This window comes from Scyliorhinus torazame, chromosome 22 (assembly GCF_047496885.1).
Source record: "Scyliorhinus torazame isolate Kashiwa2021f chromosome 22, sScyTor2.1, whole genome shotgun sequence".
In the NCBI taxonomy this organism is placed as follows: Eukaryota; Metazoa; Chordata; class Chondrichthyes; order Carcharhiniformes; family Scyliorhinidae; genus Scyliorhinus; species Scyliorhinus torazame.
In genome coordinates this window covers 30670330-30685369 of record NC_092728.1, presented here as the reverse complement: position 1 = coordinate 30685369, position 15040 = coordinate 30670330, and the positions used below count along the sequence as shown (strand labels likewise).

The window sequence follows — 15040 nt, the reverse complement described above, 5'->3', positions numbered from 1 at the left end:
ATAACTTTAAACTGAGGGGTAATAGATATAGGACAGAGGTCAGAGGTAGGTTCTTTACGCAAAGAGTAGTGAGGCCGTGGAATGCCCTACCTGCTACAGTAGTGAACTCGCCAACATTGAGGGCATTTAAAAGTTTATTGGATAAACATATGGATGATAATGGCATCGTGTAGGTTAGATGGCTTTTGTTTCGGTGCAACATCGTGGGCCGAAGAGCCTGTACTGCGCAGTATTGTTCTATGTTCTATGTTCTATGTCCACACTATCCCCATAACCCAGTAACCCCACCCAACACTAAGGGCAATTTTGGACACTATGGGCAATTTAGCATGGCCAATCCACCTAACCCGCACATCTTTGCACTGTGGGAGGAAACTGGAGCACCTGGAGGAAACCCACGCACACACGGGGAGGATGTGCAGACTCCGCACAGACAGTGACCCAAGCCGGAATCGAACCTGGGACCCTGGAGCTGTGAAGCATTTGTGCTATCCACAATGCTACCGTGTCCTTGATAAGTATGTACCTGTCAGGCAGGGAGGAAGTGGTCGAGCAAAGGAACCGTGGTTTACTAAAGCAGTCGAAACACTTGTCAAGAGGAAGAAGGAGGCTTATGTAAAGATGAGATATGATGGTTCAGTTAGGGCGCTGAAGAGTTACAAGTTAGCTAGGAAGGACCTAAAGAGAGAGCTAAGAAGATCCAGGAGGGGACATGAGAAGTCTTTGGCAGGTAGGATCAAGGATAGCCCTAAAGCTTTCTATAGATATGTCAGGAATAATGAATGACTAGGGTAAGAGTAGGGCCAGTCAAGGACAGTAGTGGGATAGGAGAGGTGCTAAATGAATATTTTTAGTCAGTATTCACACAGGAAAAAGACAATGTTGTCGAGGAGAATACTGAGATTCAGGCTACTAGACTAGAAGGGCTTGAGGTTCATAAGGCGGAGGTGTTAGCAATTCTGGAAAGTGTGAAAATAGATAAGTCCCCTGGGCTGGATGGGATTCATCCTAGGATTCTCTGGGAAGCTAGGGAGGAGATTGCTGAGCCTTTGGCTACAAGACTAGTGCCAGAAGACTGGAGGATAGCAAATGTTGTCCCCTTGTTCAAGAAAGGGAATAGAGACAACGCAGGTAACTATAGATCAGTGAGCCTTACTTCTGTTGTGGGCAATATCTTGGAAAGGTTTATAAGAGATAGGATGTATAATCATCTGGAAAGGAATAATTTGATTTGAGATAGTCAACACAGTTTTGTGAAGGGTAGGTTGTGCCTCACAAACCTTATTGAGTTCTTTGAGAAGGTGACCAAACAGTTGGATGAAGGTAAAGCAGTTGATGTGGTGTATATGGATTTCAGTAAAGCGTTTGATAACGTTCCCCACGGTAGGCTACGACAGATAATATGGAGGCATGGGATTCAGGGTGATTTAGCAGTTTGGATCAGAAATTGGCTAGCTGGAAGAAGACAAAGGGTGGTGGTTGATGGGAAATGTTCAGACTGGAGTCCAGTTACTAGTGGTGCACCACAAGGATGTGTTTTGGGGCCACTGCTGTTTGTCATTTATATAAATGACCTGGAGGAGGGTGTAGAAGGATGGGTGAGTAAATTTGCAGTTAACACTAAAGTCGGTGGAGTTGTGCGGAAGGATGTTACAAGTTACAGAGGGACATAGATAAGCTGCAGCGCTGGGCTGAGAGAGTACTGGGCTAATGGTAAGATTCTTGGCAGTGTGGATGAGCAGAGAGATCTTGGTGTCCATGTACATAGATCCCTGAAAGTTGCCACCCAGGTTGAGAGGCTTGTTAAGAAGGTGTACGGTGTGTTAGCTTTTATTGGTAGAGGGATTGAGTTTCGGAGTCATGAGGTCATGTTGTAGCTGTACAAAACTCTGGTGCGGCCACATTTGGAGTATTGCATGCAATTCTGGTCGCCGCATTATAGGAAGGATGTGGAAGCATTGGAAAGGGTGCAGAGGAGATTTACCAGAATGTTGCCTCGTATGGAGGGAAGATCTTATGAGGAAAGGCTGAGGGACTTGAGGCTGTTTTTGTTAAAGAGAAGAAGGTTAAGACGTGACTTCATTGAGGCATACAAGATGATCAGAAGATTGGATAGGGTGGACAGTGAGAGCCTTTTCCCTCGGATGGTGATGTCTAGCACGAGGGGACATAGCTTTAAATTGAGGGGAGATAGATATAAGACAGATGTCAGAGGTAGGTTCTTTACTCAGAGAGTAGTAAGGGCGTGGAATGCCCTGCCTGCAACAGTAGTCGACTCGCCAACACTAAGGGTGTTCAAATGGTCATTGGATAGACATATGGATGATAAGGGAATGGTGGAGATGGGCTTGAGAGTGGTTTCACAGGTCGGCGCAACACCGAGGGCCGAAGGTCCTGTACTGCGCTGTAAAGTTCTAAGTTCTATGTTCTACCCCCCCCCCAATCCCTCCCCCTGTTAGCAGCACCAGAAACCCAACCCTCCATATCAAGCTTATCACCTGCTCGCCCCCCACTGTGCCTCTGTGAGTCTGCTGACCCTAGCTGGCCTGATAGCTCCCACCCACGGTACCAAACTGACTGTCTCCTCATTGTTCTCTCTTCCACCCCCCCCCCCCCCCCCCCACCCCCAACTTGGACAAACATATTCTTTTAAAAATATATATATTTATTAAGAATTTTAACAGTTTTTCACCCTTACAAACAACCCCCCCGTAACAAGAAGAAAAAAAGCACACAGAGCAAGACATGAACATGGGAAATCGATATGATACAGGGCTTTGTACATTGGATTCCTCCCGTACATGTCAGTTTTCCAGATCCTTCATGTATTTTCTTGCTCAAATACCCCCCAAATAAACCCCCCTTCCCCCTCCCTCCCTTCTTCCCCCCCCCCACGCAAGACATCCCCCCCCCCCTCCCCCACCCTGGATTGCTGCTGACCGACCTTCATCTAACACTCCACGAGGTAGTCTAGGCACGGTTGCTACCGCCTGTAGAACCCCTGCACAAACCCTCTCAAGGCAAACTTTATCCTCTCCAACTTGATAAGCCCTGCCATATCATTTATCCAGGCCTCCACGCTGGGGGGCTTCGCCTCCTTCCACATCAGCAAGATCCTTCGCCGGGCGACGAGGGACGCAAAGGCCAGAATGCCGACCTCTTTCGCCTCCTGCACTCCCGGCTCGTCCACTACTCCAAATAGTGCTAGCCCCCAGCTTGGCTTGACCCGGACTTTCACCACCTTAGATACTGTTCCCCCAACTCCCCTTCAGAACCCCTCCAGTGCCGGGCATGCCCAAAACATATGGACATGGTTCGCCGGACTTCCTGAGCACCTCCCACATCTGTCCTCCACTCCAAAGAACCTACTCAGCCTCGCCCCCATCATATGCGCTCTGTGCACTACCTTAAACTGTATCAGTCTAAGCCTGGCACACGAGGAATTAACCTTACTTAGGGCATCAGCCCACAGCCCCTCCTCAATCTCCTCCCCCAGCTCCTCTTCCCATTTACCTTTCAGCTCCTCTACCAAAGCCTCCCCCTCTTCTTTCATCTCCTGGTATATCACCGACACCTTGCCCTCCCCGACCCATACACCCGAGATCACCCTGTCTTGAATCTCCTGTGCGGGGAGCAATGGGAATTCCCTTACCTGACGCCTCACAAACGCCCTCACCTGCATGTATCTGAAGGCATTTCCCGGGGGTAGCCCAAACTTCTCCTCCAGTGCCCCTAAGCTCGCAAACGTCCCATCAGGTCCCCCATTCTTCTAATCCCTGCTCGATGCCAGCTCTGAAACCCCCCATCCATCCTCCCTGGGACAAACCGATTGTTACCCCTGATCGGGGACCACACCGAAGCCCCCATCGCACCCCTGTGCCGTCTCCACTGGCCCCAGATCTTTAGCGTTGCCGCCACCACCGGACTCGTGGTGTACCTTGTCGGCGAGAGCGGCAGCGGTGCCGTCACCAGCGCCCCCAGGCTCGTTTCTTTGCAGGACGCCATCTCCAACCTCTTCCAATGCCGCCCCCTCTCCCTCTATTACCCACTTACGGATCATCGCCACGTTGACTGCCCAATAATAGCCACCCAGATTTGGCAACGCCAACCCTCCTCTGTCCCTACTGCGCTCCAGAAACCCCCTCCTTACCCTTGGGGTCTTATTCGCCCACACAAAGCCCATAATACTCCTGCCTACCCTCTTAAAAAAGACCTTGGTGATTACAATTGGAAGGTACTGGAACACAAAAAGAAACCTTGGGAGGACCACCATTTTGACCGACTGCACTCTACCCGCTAGCGAGAGCGGCAACATGTTCCATCGTTTGAAGTCCTCCTCCATCAGCTCCACCAGCCTCATCAGATTAAGTTTATGTAGGGCCCCCCAACTCCTAGCTATTTGGATCCCCAAGTACCGAAAGCACCTTTCCGCCCTCCTCAACGGTAGATCATCTATCCCCCTTTCCTGGTCTCCTGACTGTATTACAAAAAGCTCACTCTTCCCGACATTAAGCTGATAGCCCGAAAAATCCCCAAACTCCCTTCGAGTCTGCATGACCTCCACCATCCCCTCCACTGGATCCGCCACATACAGCAATAGGAAATAGGTCATCTGCGTAAAGCGACACTCGATGCTCCTCACCCCCTCGGACCACCCCCCTCCATTTCCTAGACTCCCTTAATGACATGGCCAAGGGTTCAATTGCGAATGCAAACAACAGGGGGGACAGGGGGCACCCCTGCCTCGTCCCACGATACAGCTGAAAATACTCCGACCTCCGCCGATTCGTAACCACACTTGCCACCCGGGCTCTGTATAGGAGCTTAACCCAACTAATAAACCCTCCCCCGAACCCAAACCTCCGCAGCACTTCCCAGAGGTACTCCCACTCTACTCGGTCAAAGGCCTTCTCCGCGTCCATGGCTGCCAATATCTCCGCCTCTCCCTCCACCGATGGCATCATTATCACGTTTAGGAGCCGCCGCACATTGATGTTTAGCTGCCTGCCCTTTACGAATCCCGTCTGGTCCTCGTGAATCACCCCCGGGACACAGTCCTCGATCCTCGTAGCCAGCACTTTTGCCAGCAACTTAGCATCCACGTTGAGGAGCGAGATCGGCCTGTACGACCCACATTGCAGTGGGTCCTTGTCCCGCTTCAGGATCAAAGAGATCGTCGCCTCAGACATTGTCGGGGGCAGGGTCCCCCCCTCCCTTGCCTCATTAAAAGTCCTCACTAGCAACGGGGCTAACAGGTCTACGTACTTCCTATAGAACTCAACCGGGAACCCATCCGGTCCCGGGGCCTTCCCTGCCTGCATACTCACCAGACCTTTTGTCAGCTCCTCCAACCCAATTGGTGCCCCCAAACCAGCCACCTCCTGCTCCTCCACCCTCGGGAACCTCAGTTGGTCCAAGAATCGTCGCATCCCCTCTTCCCCCGCTGGGGGCTGGGATCTGTACAGCTCCTCATAGAAGGCCTTGAATGCCTCATTTACTTTCACCGCACTCAGCACCGTAGTTCCCCTTCCATCCTTGCCTCCACCTATCTCCCTCGCTGCCACCCTCTTACGGAGCTGGTGTGCCAGCATCCGACTCGCCTTCTCCCCATACTCATACGTCGCCCCCTGTGCTTTCCTCCACTGTGCCTCTGCCTTCCCTGTGGTCAACAGGTCGAACTCTGTCTGGAGATTTCGCTTTTCCCTAAGTAGTCCCTCTTCAGGAGCCTCTGCGTATCTCCTGTCCACTCTTAAAATCTCCCCCACTAACCTCTCCCTTTTCCTGCCCTCTATCTTCTCCCTATGAGCCCTGATGGAGATTAACTCTCCCCTGACCACCGCCTTCAGCGCCTCCCATACCACCCCCACCCGCACCTCCCAGTTGTCGTTGGCCTCCAAGTACCATTCAATGCACTCCCTCACCCTCCCACACACCGCCTCATCTGCCAGCAGTCCCACATCCAACCGCCACAACGGGCGTTGGTCCCTCTCCTCTCCCAACTCCAGTTCCACCCAGTGCAGGGCGTGATCTGAAATGGCTCTGGCCGAATACTCCGTTCCCTCCACTTTCGGGATCAGCGCCCTGCCCAAAACAAAAAAATCTATCCGGGAGTAGGCTTTGTGCACGTGGGAGAAAAAAGAAAATTCCCTGGCCTACGGCCTGGCAAACCTCCACGGATCCACTCCCCCCATCTGGTCCATAAACCCCCTGAGCACCTTGGCCGCAGCCGGCCTCTTTCCGGTCCTAGATCTGGAGCGATCTAGTGCTGGGTCCAACACCGTGTTAAAATCCCCACCCATCAAGCTTCCTACCTCCAGGTCTGGAATGCACCCCAACATGCGCTTCATAAATCCAGCATCGTCCCAGATCGGGGCGTATAAATTTACCAATACCACCCACGTCCCCTGCAACTTACTGCTCACCATCACGTATCGACCTCCATTATCCACTACAATACTCTTGGTCTCAAACAACACCCGCTTCCCCACCAATATTGCCACCCCTCTGTTCTTCGCATCCAGCCCCGAATGGAATACCTGCCCTACCCATCCCTTTCTTAACCTGACCTGGTCTGCCACCTTCAAATGTGTCTCCTGGAGCATGACCACGTCTGCCTTCAGTCCCTTTAAGTGCACGAACACTCAGGCCCTCTTTACCGGCCCATTCAGGCCCCTCGCATTCCACGTAATCAGCTGGATTGGGCCCCCCCCCGCCTCCTGCCGACTAGCCATCACCTTTTCTAGGCCAGTTCTGTGCCCGCGCCGCCCTCACTCTCCAGTCCCCCAGGCGGGGGACCCCCGCCCCGACCACCTCTTCTGTGTCCAATTCCCCCTCGGCCAATGCAGCAGCAACCCTATCTCCACCACCCCCCCACTCCCCCCCCCCCCCCCACCCCCCCGCTAGACCCATGTCTAGCTCTTTTGCTCCCCCCATAACACTCCCGTAAGTCAGCTGACTCCTGCTGACCCCGGCTTCCCCCGCCGTCCCATTGACCCCCCCATGTGGGAATCTCCCCTCCCCAGCAATCAGTGTGCGCTCCTCCATTCCCCCCTCCCTCCGTCCTTCCCTAGCGTGGGAAAAAGCCCGCGCTTTCCTAAGCCTGCCCCACCCCCTCTGGCGCAGCTCTTGTCGCGGCCTTATCTCATTTCCCCCATCCCCGACCCTCCCCTCCCTCCAGCACCGGCGCCCACCGTCTCGCACAGTCTTCTCACCCGGTCCCTTTCCCCATCCCCATCCATCACCCAACCCGTGGACCATTTCCTGCGCGTGATTAACACCCTGTTTACAACAAACATCGAACATTCCCCCCACCCTCACAAACCCTCAGTTTGAGTCCAACTTTTCAGTTTGGATAAAGGTCCAAGCCTCCTCAGGCATTTCAAAGTAGTGATGTTGATCCTTGAATGTGACCCACAATCGCGCTGGCTGCAGCATTCCGAATCTCACTCCCTTCCGATGCAGCACCGCCTTGGCCCGGTTGAAACCGCTCTCTTCTTTGCTACCTCCGTGCTCCAGTCTGGGTAGATTCGGATCTCCGCATTCTCCCAGCTGCTGCTCCGCTCTTTCTTGGCCCATTTCAAGACCCTCTCTCTGACCGTGAAACGGTGAAACCTCACCACAATCGCCCTTGGCGGCTCGTTAGCCTTGGGCCTCCTCGCCAGCACCCGATGTGCCCCATCCAGCTCCAGAGGCCTCGGAGGGGCCTCCGCACCCATCAGCGACTCGAGCATCGTGCTCGCATATGCCCCGGCATCGGCCCCCTCCACTCCTTCAGGGAGACCCAGGATCCGAAGATGCTTTCTCCTCGACCTGTTCTCCAGGTCTTCGAATCTTTCCGCCCACTTTTTGTGCAGCGCCTCGTGCGCCTCCAACTTCACCGCCAGGCCCAAGATCCCACCCTCGTTCTAATTAACTTTTTTCTGCACCTCCTGGATCTTTACCTCGTGGGCCTTCTGGGTCATCCCTAATCCTTCAATCGCCGACAGCATAGGCGCCAGCATCTCTTTCCGCAGCTCCTCAAAACAGCGCTTAATAAACTCTTGCAGCTCCGGCCCGCCTTCCACTTTATCTCCGGCCGCCGCGATCTTGTTTTTCTTTCCTCGCTTCTCTCGCTGCTCCAACGCCGCTTTTTTGGCCGTCTCACTTCTTGTCCGTTCCATATACAGTGAAGGGGGACCTTGCTCTCACCTTCCCACACGCGACGTCTTCAAAAAATTCCCGTTGGGGCTCCTCTGGAGAGCCCAAAAGTCCGTAATCGTGGGAGCTGCCGAATCGTGCGGCTTAGCTCCGCATCGCCACAACCGGAAGTCGACAAACATATTCAAAGCATCACAATCCCCATTAAACAAACAGCAGAAAAGACAGTGGGAAAAAACAACCACAGAACCCCCCTTCCATCCAGCTCTCAGTAAAACAAAGTTCACTTTCGACCTCGAAGCTACCCCACATTGCACATAACACTACTTACTCAAACCAGCACAAAAGTGATTGTCAACAAATCACCATTGCAATACTCTCTCCAATGCTAGTGTCTTCAGTTCTCATCCAGTCTCTTTTCCCTGATGAAAGTCAAAGCATCGTCCGGTGTTTCAAAGTAGAATTCCCGGTCCTCATATGTGACCCACAGATGCGCTGGGTACACCATCCCGAACCCCTTCTTAAAGAGGCCGATTTTGCCCGATTAAACCCGGCTCGCCTCTTGGCCAACTCCGCGCCCAGGTCTTGATAAATGCGCAGCTCACAATTCTCCCACCTGCTGCTCCGCTCCTTCTTGGCCCACCGCAGAATGTGTTCCGTGTCCAGGAACCGGTGCATACATACCACCATCGCCCTTGGCAGCTCGTTCGCTCGGGACTTCTTCGCGAGGGCTCGGTGTCCTCTATCCACTTCCAGGAGCCGAGGGAACGCCTCAGCCCCCATCAACTTCTCCAACATGTTCGTCACATAGGCCCTCGCATCCGATCCCTCACTGGCTTCAGGGAGGCCGACGATTCTCAGATTCTGCCTCTTGGATCTGTTCTCCAAGTCCTCCAGCTTCTCCTGCATTCTTTTCAAGCGGTCATTGATCATCTCCACCTTGGTCTCCAACACGGTTATGTATTTCTCATGCTCGGACACCTTTTTCTTCACCTGGATCACACGTCCGTGGATTTCTTAATTCGGCACCAGCTGATCAAGTCGATCACCACCTGATCAATCAAAGCCTTGATCGGGTCCAGTGTGTCCTTCTTAAGCTTGGTGAAGCATTCTTCAAAATATTTCACCAGCTGCTCCGTTGACCACTGTGCCATCTCCCCGCGGCCCTGCTTCTCCGCCATGTCTTCCCGCATTGCTGGCTCTGCTCGCGTCTTTCTTGTAAAATTTTGTCTTCTCACACGGCCACTTCTGGTCCAATTCTCCATACACTGGAGGGGGACTTCTCCTCACCATCTCACTCTCCACCAATTCATCCAATAAAATCCAGGAAAAAAACGGGAGAAAAAGGTCCAAACGTCCGTTACAGGCAGGAGCTATCAAATGTGTGACCTACTCCTCCGTGGCCGCCACCAGAAGTCGACCGGCGCAATTATACCGGACAACAAACCCCAGGAAAATGAGCCAATAAACATATCTAACATTAGACGGGTCAATTGTCCCGCAAACGCTTTATAAAACTCAATGGGGAATCCATCAGGGCCAGGAGCTTTACCCGCCTGCGTCAGCCAAATGAATTTCATAATTTTGTCAGGGCCCAACAGGGATTTCAACTCTTTCCGTCTCTCCCTCTCCATCACTGAAATGGATAACCATCCAAAAACTCCATCATGGCTGAACCCTCCATCTGATCTTTGTCAGATGGCCTAATTTATATTACAAGAACACTTGTAGCTCAAGCTATAAATGATTTATTAACAGTAACTGTGGGTCCCTAGTCATTCTGAGGTCACCTTACTATAACATTCACGTATATACCAATGAGACGCCTAGTGATCAGTCGGTGAATTACAACACAACCATGCTATCACTCCATCCCCTTTCTTTAGAAGGAATAAATTAATACATTATAATCAGTAATGTGATATCATTACCTGTGAGTCTAACAGTATCAATATTTTTCTTTAAAATTTAAAAAACTGGTTTAACAAATATTTAATGCAATCCTTTGTGGATGCTATATACCAACTGCACTCGAACTAATTCTTTCCAGGATTGATCATCTAATAATGAATTCAAGCCCCCGGATGCAATACAGAATGGGTCAGAATAAACGGTGTTCTTCACCCCACACTCAGGTCACAAGCACCATAACATTGAATGCTTGAACCATTATAATCTCTCAGAGATATTTTGTGATTTCTTCTAATTGGCTGAATTTATAGATTTTTAAAATCAGTCATGCTGATTAAATTGGCTTTGGCACCAGTGTCTAACTTCAATTGGACCACTGTACTGTTCACATCAAGTGGTAGCAACCATTTGTCCTTATCAACCTCATTTATTTTAAATGGAGTATCAGTTTACATTTTTTTAAAGTGCTGGAGAATTTTTTGATGTCTCCAAAAAATTATTCTTGTCTGTTATTACTCCAACAAACAATAATGTTTCATCACTGAGACTGTGTCTTCCATTGTGCTGACTGATCTGGGGTTGAGCTTAGAGTAATAATTCTGAGCCTTAATTTGTGCCTTTGATCACATCTTTTGCACAGAAATAATTTGTCCTCATCTTTAACCTGTTTGTTGGTGTGTGAGGAGTTGCAGGAACGTTCCCGCCTTTTAAAAAAACATTCCCACTTTTTTTGAAGACCGGAGTAATTTCTTCCAAGAAAACACCGCCATTAGTGAGAGACATTTCAGAATGCTGTGCTGCTGGCTCGTGAGCCTGACAAATCTTAACTGTTTGTCCCAAAGGCAGCTCCGATTCCCTCAGCAATCGTTCCTTCCGCTTATTCTCATTCACACCAAATCTGATCCCGAATCGTGCAAGATTCCACTGTAGAAAAATTACAGGTTTTAGTTTTTAACTTTAAATCAGTGATGAGCTGATCTATGGATTCTCCTGACTTCTGTAAATGTGATCTAAATACATAGCGTTCATAAATTTCATTTTTTCTGGGGGTACAATGTTCATCAAATCTTCGATTTACTTCATTAAAATGTTTACTATCTTTATCATTTGCAAATTCAAACATATTAAACACAGCAATTGCTATGGGACCTGCTGCTGTTAGGAGCATCATTACTTTACGTGAATCTGATTGATCTCCTAAATTTACTGCAGTAACAAACAGATTACAGTGTTGTTTAAACACAGTTGCTATCCGTATTACTATGAAATCTGAGACTCAGTGGTGGCTTCAACGACTCCATTTAGTTCATTCTTGCAGTCTGCAAAATCTTCAAATCTCTGTGGACCTTGTGGAAGGCTTCATTCGATGATGCAATAGTTTTTTTTCTCAGTGTTTAATACTATCCAGCCCCGGTACCATGTAATGTCCTTCCTTGCCAGATGGCCTGATTTATATTTCAAGAACACTTGTAGGTGTAGCTATACATGATTTATTAACATTGTGGGTCAAATATATACAAAACAACAGATGAATAACAGTATGACCATGCACAAGCAACCTCTCTCTCAGCTCCCTAGTCAGTCTGAGGTCACCAGACTCTTAACATTCACTTATATACTAATGAGACTCCTAGTGGTCAATCGGTGAATTACAACACAACCATTTTTAAAAAATATATATATTTATTAAAGTTTTTTAACACAGTTTTTCTCCCTTACAAACAATAACCCCCCCTCCCCCCGTAACAAAATAAAAACGAGAAATCGCGCAGAACAAGATATATACATGGCAAAATGATATATTTACACAGCTTTGTACACTGGCCCTCACACGTACGTGCCAGTTTCCCCAACCCTTCATGTTATCTCTTGCTCATCCACCCTCCCAGGCAGTCCCCCCTTTCCCCCCCCCCTCCCCCCCTCCCAGGACGTCCCTTCCACTCCCCCCCCCCAAGGTTGCTGCTGCTGCTGACCGACCTTCCTCTAATGCTCCGCGAGATAGTCTAGGAACGGTTGCCACCGCCTGTAAAACCCCTGCGCAGACCCTCTCAAGGCGAACTTAATCCTCTCCAACTTTATGAACCCAGCCATATCATTTATCCAGGCCTCCAGGCTGGGGGACTTCGCCTCCTTCCACATTAGCAAGATCCTTCGCCGGGCTACTAGGGACGCAAAGGCCAGAATGCCGGCCTCTTTCACCTCCTGCACTCCCGGTTCGTCCACTACTCCAAATATTGCTAGCCCCCAGCTTGGCTTGACCCGGACTTTCACCACCTGAGATATTGCTCCTGCCACTCCTCTCCAGAACCCCTCCAGTGCCGGGCATGACCAAAACATATGGACATGGTTCGCCGGGCTCCCTGAGCACCTTCCACATCTGTCCTCTACCCCAAAGAACCTACTCAACCTCGCCCCCGTCAAGTGCGCTCTGTGGACCACCTTAAATTGTATCAGGCTGAGCCTGGCACACGAGGAGGAGGAATTAACCCTACCTAGGGCATCAGCCCACAGACCTTCCTCGATCTCCTCCCCCAGCTCCTCCTCCCATTTACCCTTCAACTCTTCTACCAGCGCTTCCCCCTCTTCTTTCAACTCCTGGTGTATTTCCGACACCTTGCCCTCCCCGACCCATACACCCGAGATCACCCTATCTTGAAGTTCTTGTGCCGGGAGCAACGGGAATTCCCTCACCTGTCGCCTCACTAAAGCCCTCACCCGCATATATCTAAAGGCATTTCCCGGGGGTAACTCAAACTTCTCCTCCAGTGCCCCTAGGCTCGCAAACGTCCCGTCGATGAACAGGTCCCCCATTCTTCCAATCCCAGCCCGATGCCAGCTCTGGAACTCCGTCCATCTTCCCCAGGACAAACTGGTGGTTACCCCTGATCGGGGACCACACTGATGCTCCCATTGCACCCCGGTGCCGTCTCCACTGGCCCCAGATCCTTAGCGTTGCCGCCACCACCGGGCTCGTGGTATACTTTGTCGGCGAGAGCGGCAGTGGTGCCGTCACCAACGCCCCCAGGCTCGTTCCTTTACAGGACGCCATTTCCATCCTCTTCCATGCCGCCCCCTCTCCCTCCATAACCCACTTGCGGATCATCGCCACATTTGCTGCCCAGTAGTAGCTCCCCAGGTTTGGCAGCGCCAACCCTCCTTGGTCCCTACTGCGTTCCAGGAACCCTCTCCTTACTCTCAGGGTCTTATTCGCCCACACAAACCCCATAATACTCCTGCCTACTCTCTTAAAAAAGGCCTTAGTGATCACGATGGGATTACAACACAACCATGATATCACTACACAGTCCAATGAATTTCATAATTTTGCCAGGGAGCAATGGGGATTTCATCTCGTCCCATCTCTCCCTCTCTACCACTGAGATGAATAACCCTTCCAAAAAACTCCATGATGGCCGAACTCTCCGCCGAGGGCTCTGATCTATAGAGATCCCAGTAAAATGTTTCATTGTCGCATTGACCTTAGGAGGGGCGGAAACCAAACTGCCCCTCGAGGCCTTTATATGTACAGTCTCCTGGGAAGCTTCCTACCACCTCAGCTGATGAGCTAACAGGCGACTGGCCTTCTCCTGTGTTCATAAAATACCCTCCCTCAAACTTTGCAGCTGGCCCACTGCCTTACCCATTGATAATAATTCAAATTGTGTCTGCAGCTTTTTCTTGATCGCCAGCAACTCTGGATTTGGGGCAAGCGAGTACTGAAGGTCCACAAGGATGGAGTTCACCAGCCTCTGCATCTCCACCCCCATAGTCCTTTTCATGTGCACTTCATAGGAAATGATCTCCCCCACCTAATAACCACCTTAAGGGCTTCCCACAACATAGAAGGTGAGATAAGCTCACTCTTAATAAATGTAATATATTTACATTTTACATTTTACATATTTACATGGGGACAATGGTGCACATGTGTTCGCAGAATCTTTTGTCCACTAACAAAGCAGTATCCAATCTCCACCATGGAGACCCTATGGAGGGACCTGACTCTAAAGCCAAATCAACAAAATGTGGGGCATGGTCTGAAACCGCAATCGCCGAATACCCCGCCCTCTCCACCAAAGGGAGGAGAGACTCACCCCAAGAAAGTCAATGCACAAGTTTATCTGGTGGTCATGGGAGAAAAAATAAAAATCTTTATTCCTCGGGTGCAAAAAACACCACCGATCTGCCACCCACAATGACATCACTGAGCCATGTGTTAAGACAAAAACATTTCTTAAAGAGACACTCCCATGACAGGTCCCTACCCCACAAATAAGTCTCCTGCAGAAACACCACATCAGCATTCAAACTTTTAAGGTGAGCAAATACGTGCTGTAATGATATGTAGAATATCATTTGTGTATATAACATAATAACCAAACTGTATGTGAACATTTGTGCCTGCATGCATGGATTACAATTCTAGCATCTGACCTCAGGTGGCGTGGCTACAGGAGAACATTACTGGAAGACAACCTCATGGGAGACAGGACATATTCTAGCATCCGACCACAGGTGGCGTGGGGACAGGAGGACATCACTGGAAGACACACCACCTGTGAGACATGGAACCGGGACAGCACAGAGGCATACAAGCTGGACAGCAGGCACAAACAGCAGTCACAGATCGAGCAGCTCCTGTCAACAGTAATTAATAATAGTTAATTATTGTTGTTTGTATTTGACCATCATATCCACCTGTAATCTTAGTAGACATCACAGTGACCCTTCAGTGTTTTCGTTAATTAATAAACAGTTTTGTTCATTTAAAAGGCCGCCTCCATGCCTTGCAACAAAGCCATGTGCTTTTGCACTTTTACCATCTTGTTGGTCTCCTCCAACTCCAACCGAATGGGAGCCTGGGCCTATCCCATCGACTTGCAGCAGACTCTAGACACAACCTGACCACAGTCAAGAACAAAGAAAAATGCAGCACAGGAAGAGGCCCTTCGGCCTTCCAACCTGCCTTAACTAAAACTGTATGCACCTACGG

General features: G+C 50.2%; 1 protein-coding gene across 1 annotated transcript in view; it reads left to right on the top strand.

The window, feature by feature from the left end:
* Positions 1-14819, top strand: part of LOC140398986 (coiled-coil domain-containing protein 120-like) — a 197520-nt gene extending 182701 nt beyond the window's left edge. Inside the window, exon 10 of the mRNA XM_072488013.1 lies at positions 14487-14819. Within this exon, the coding sequence (XP_072344114.1) occupies positions 14487-14698 (212 nt within the window). The 3' untranslated portion in view covers positions 14699-14819. The remainder of the gene's footprint in view (positions 1-14486) is intronic.
* Positions 14820-15040: the final 221 nt, after the last annotated feature.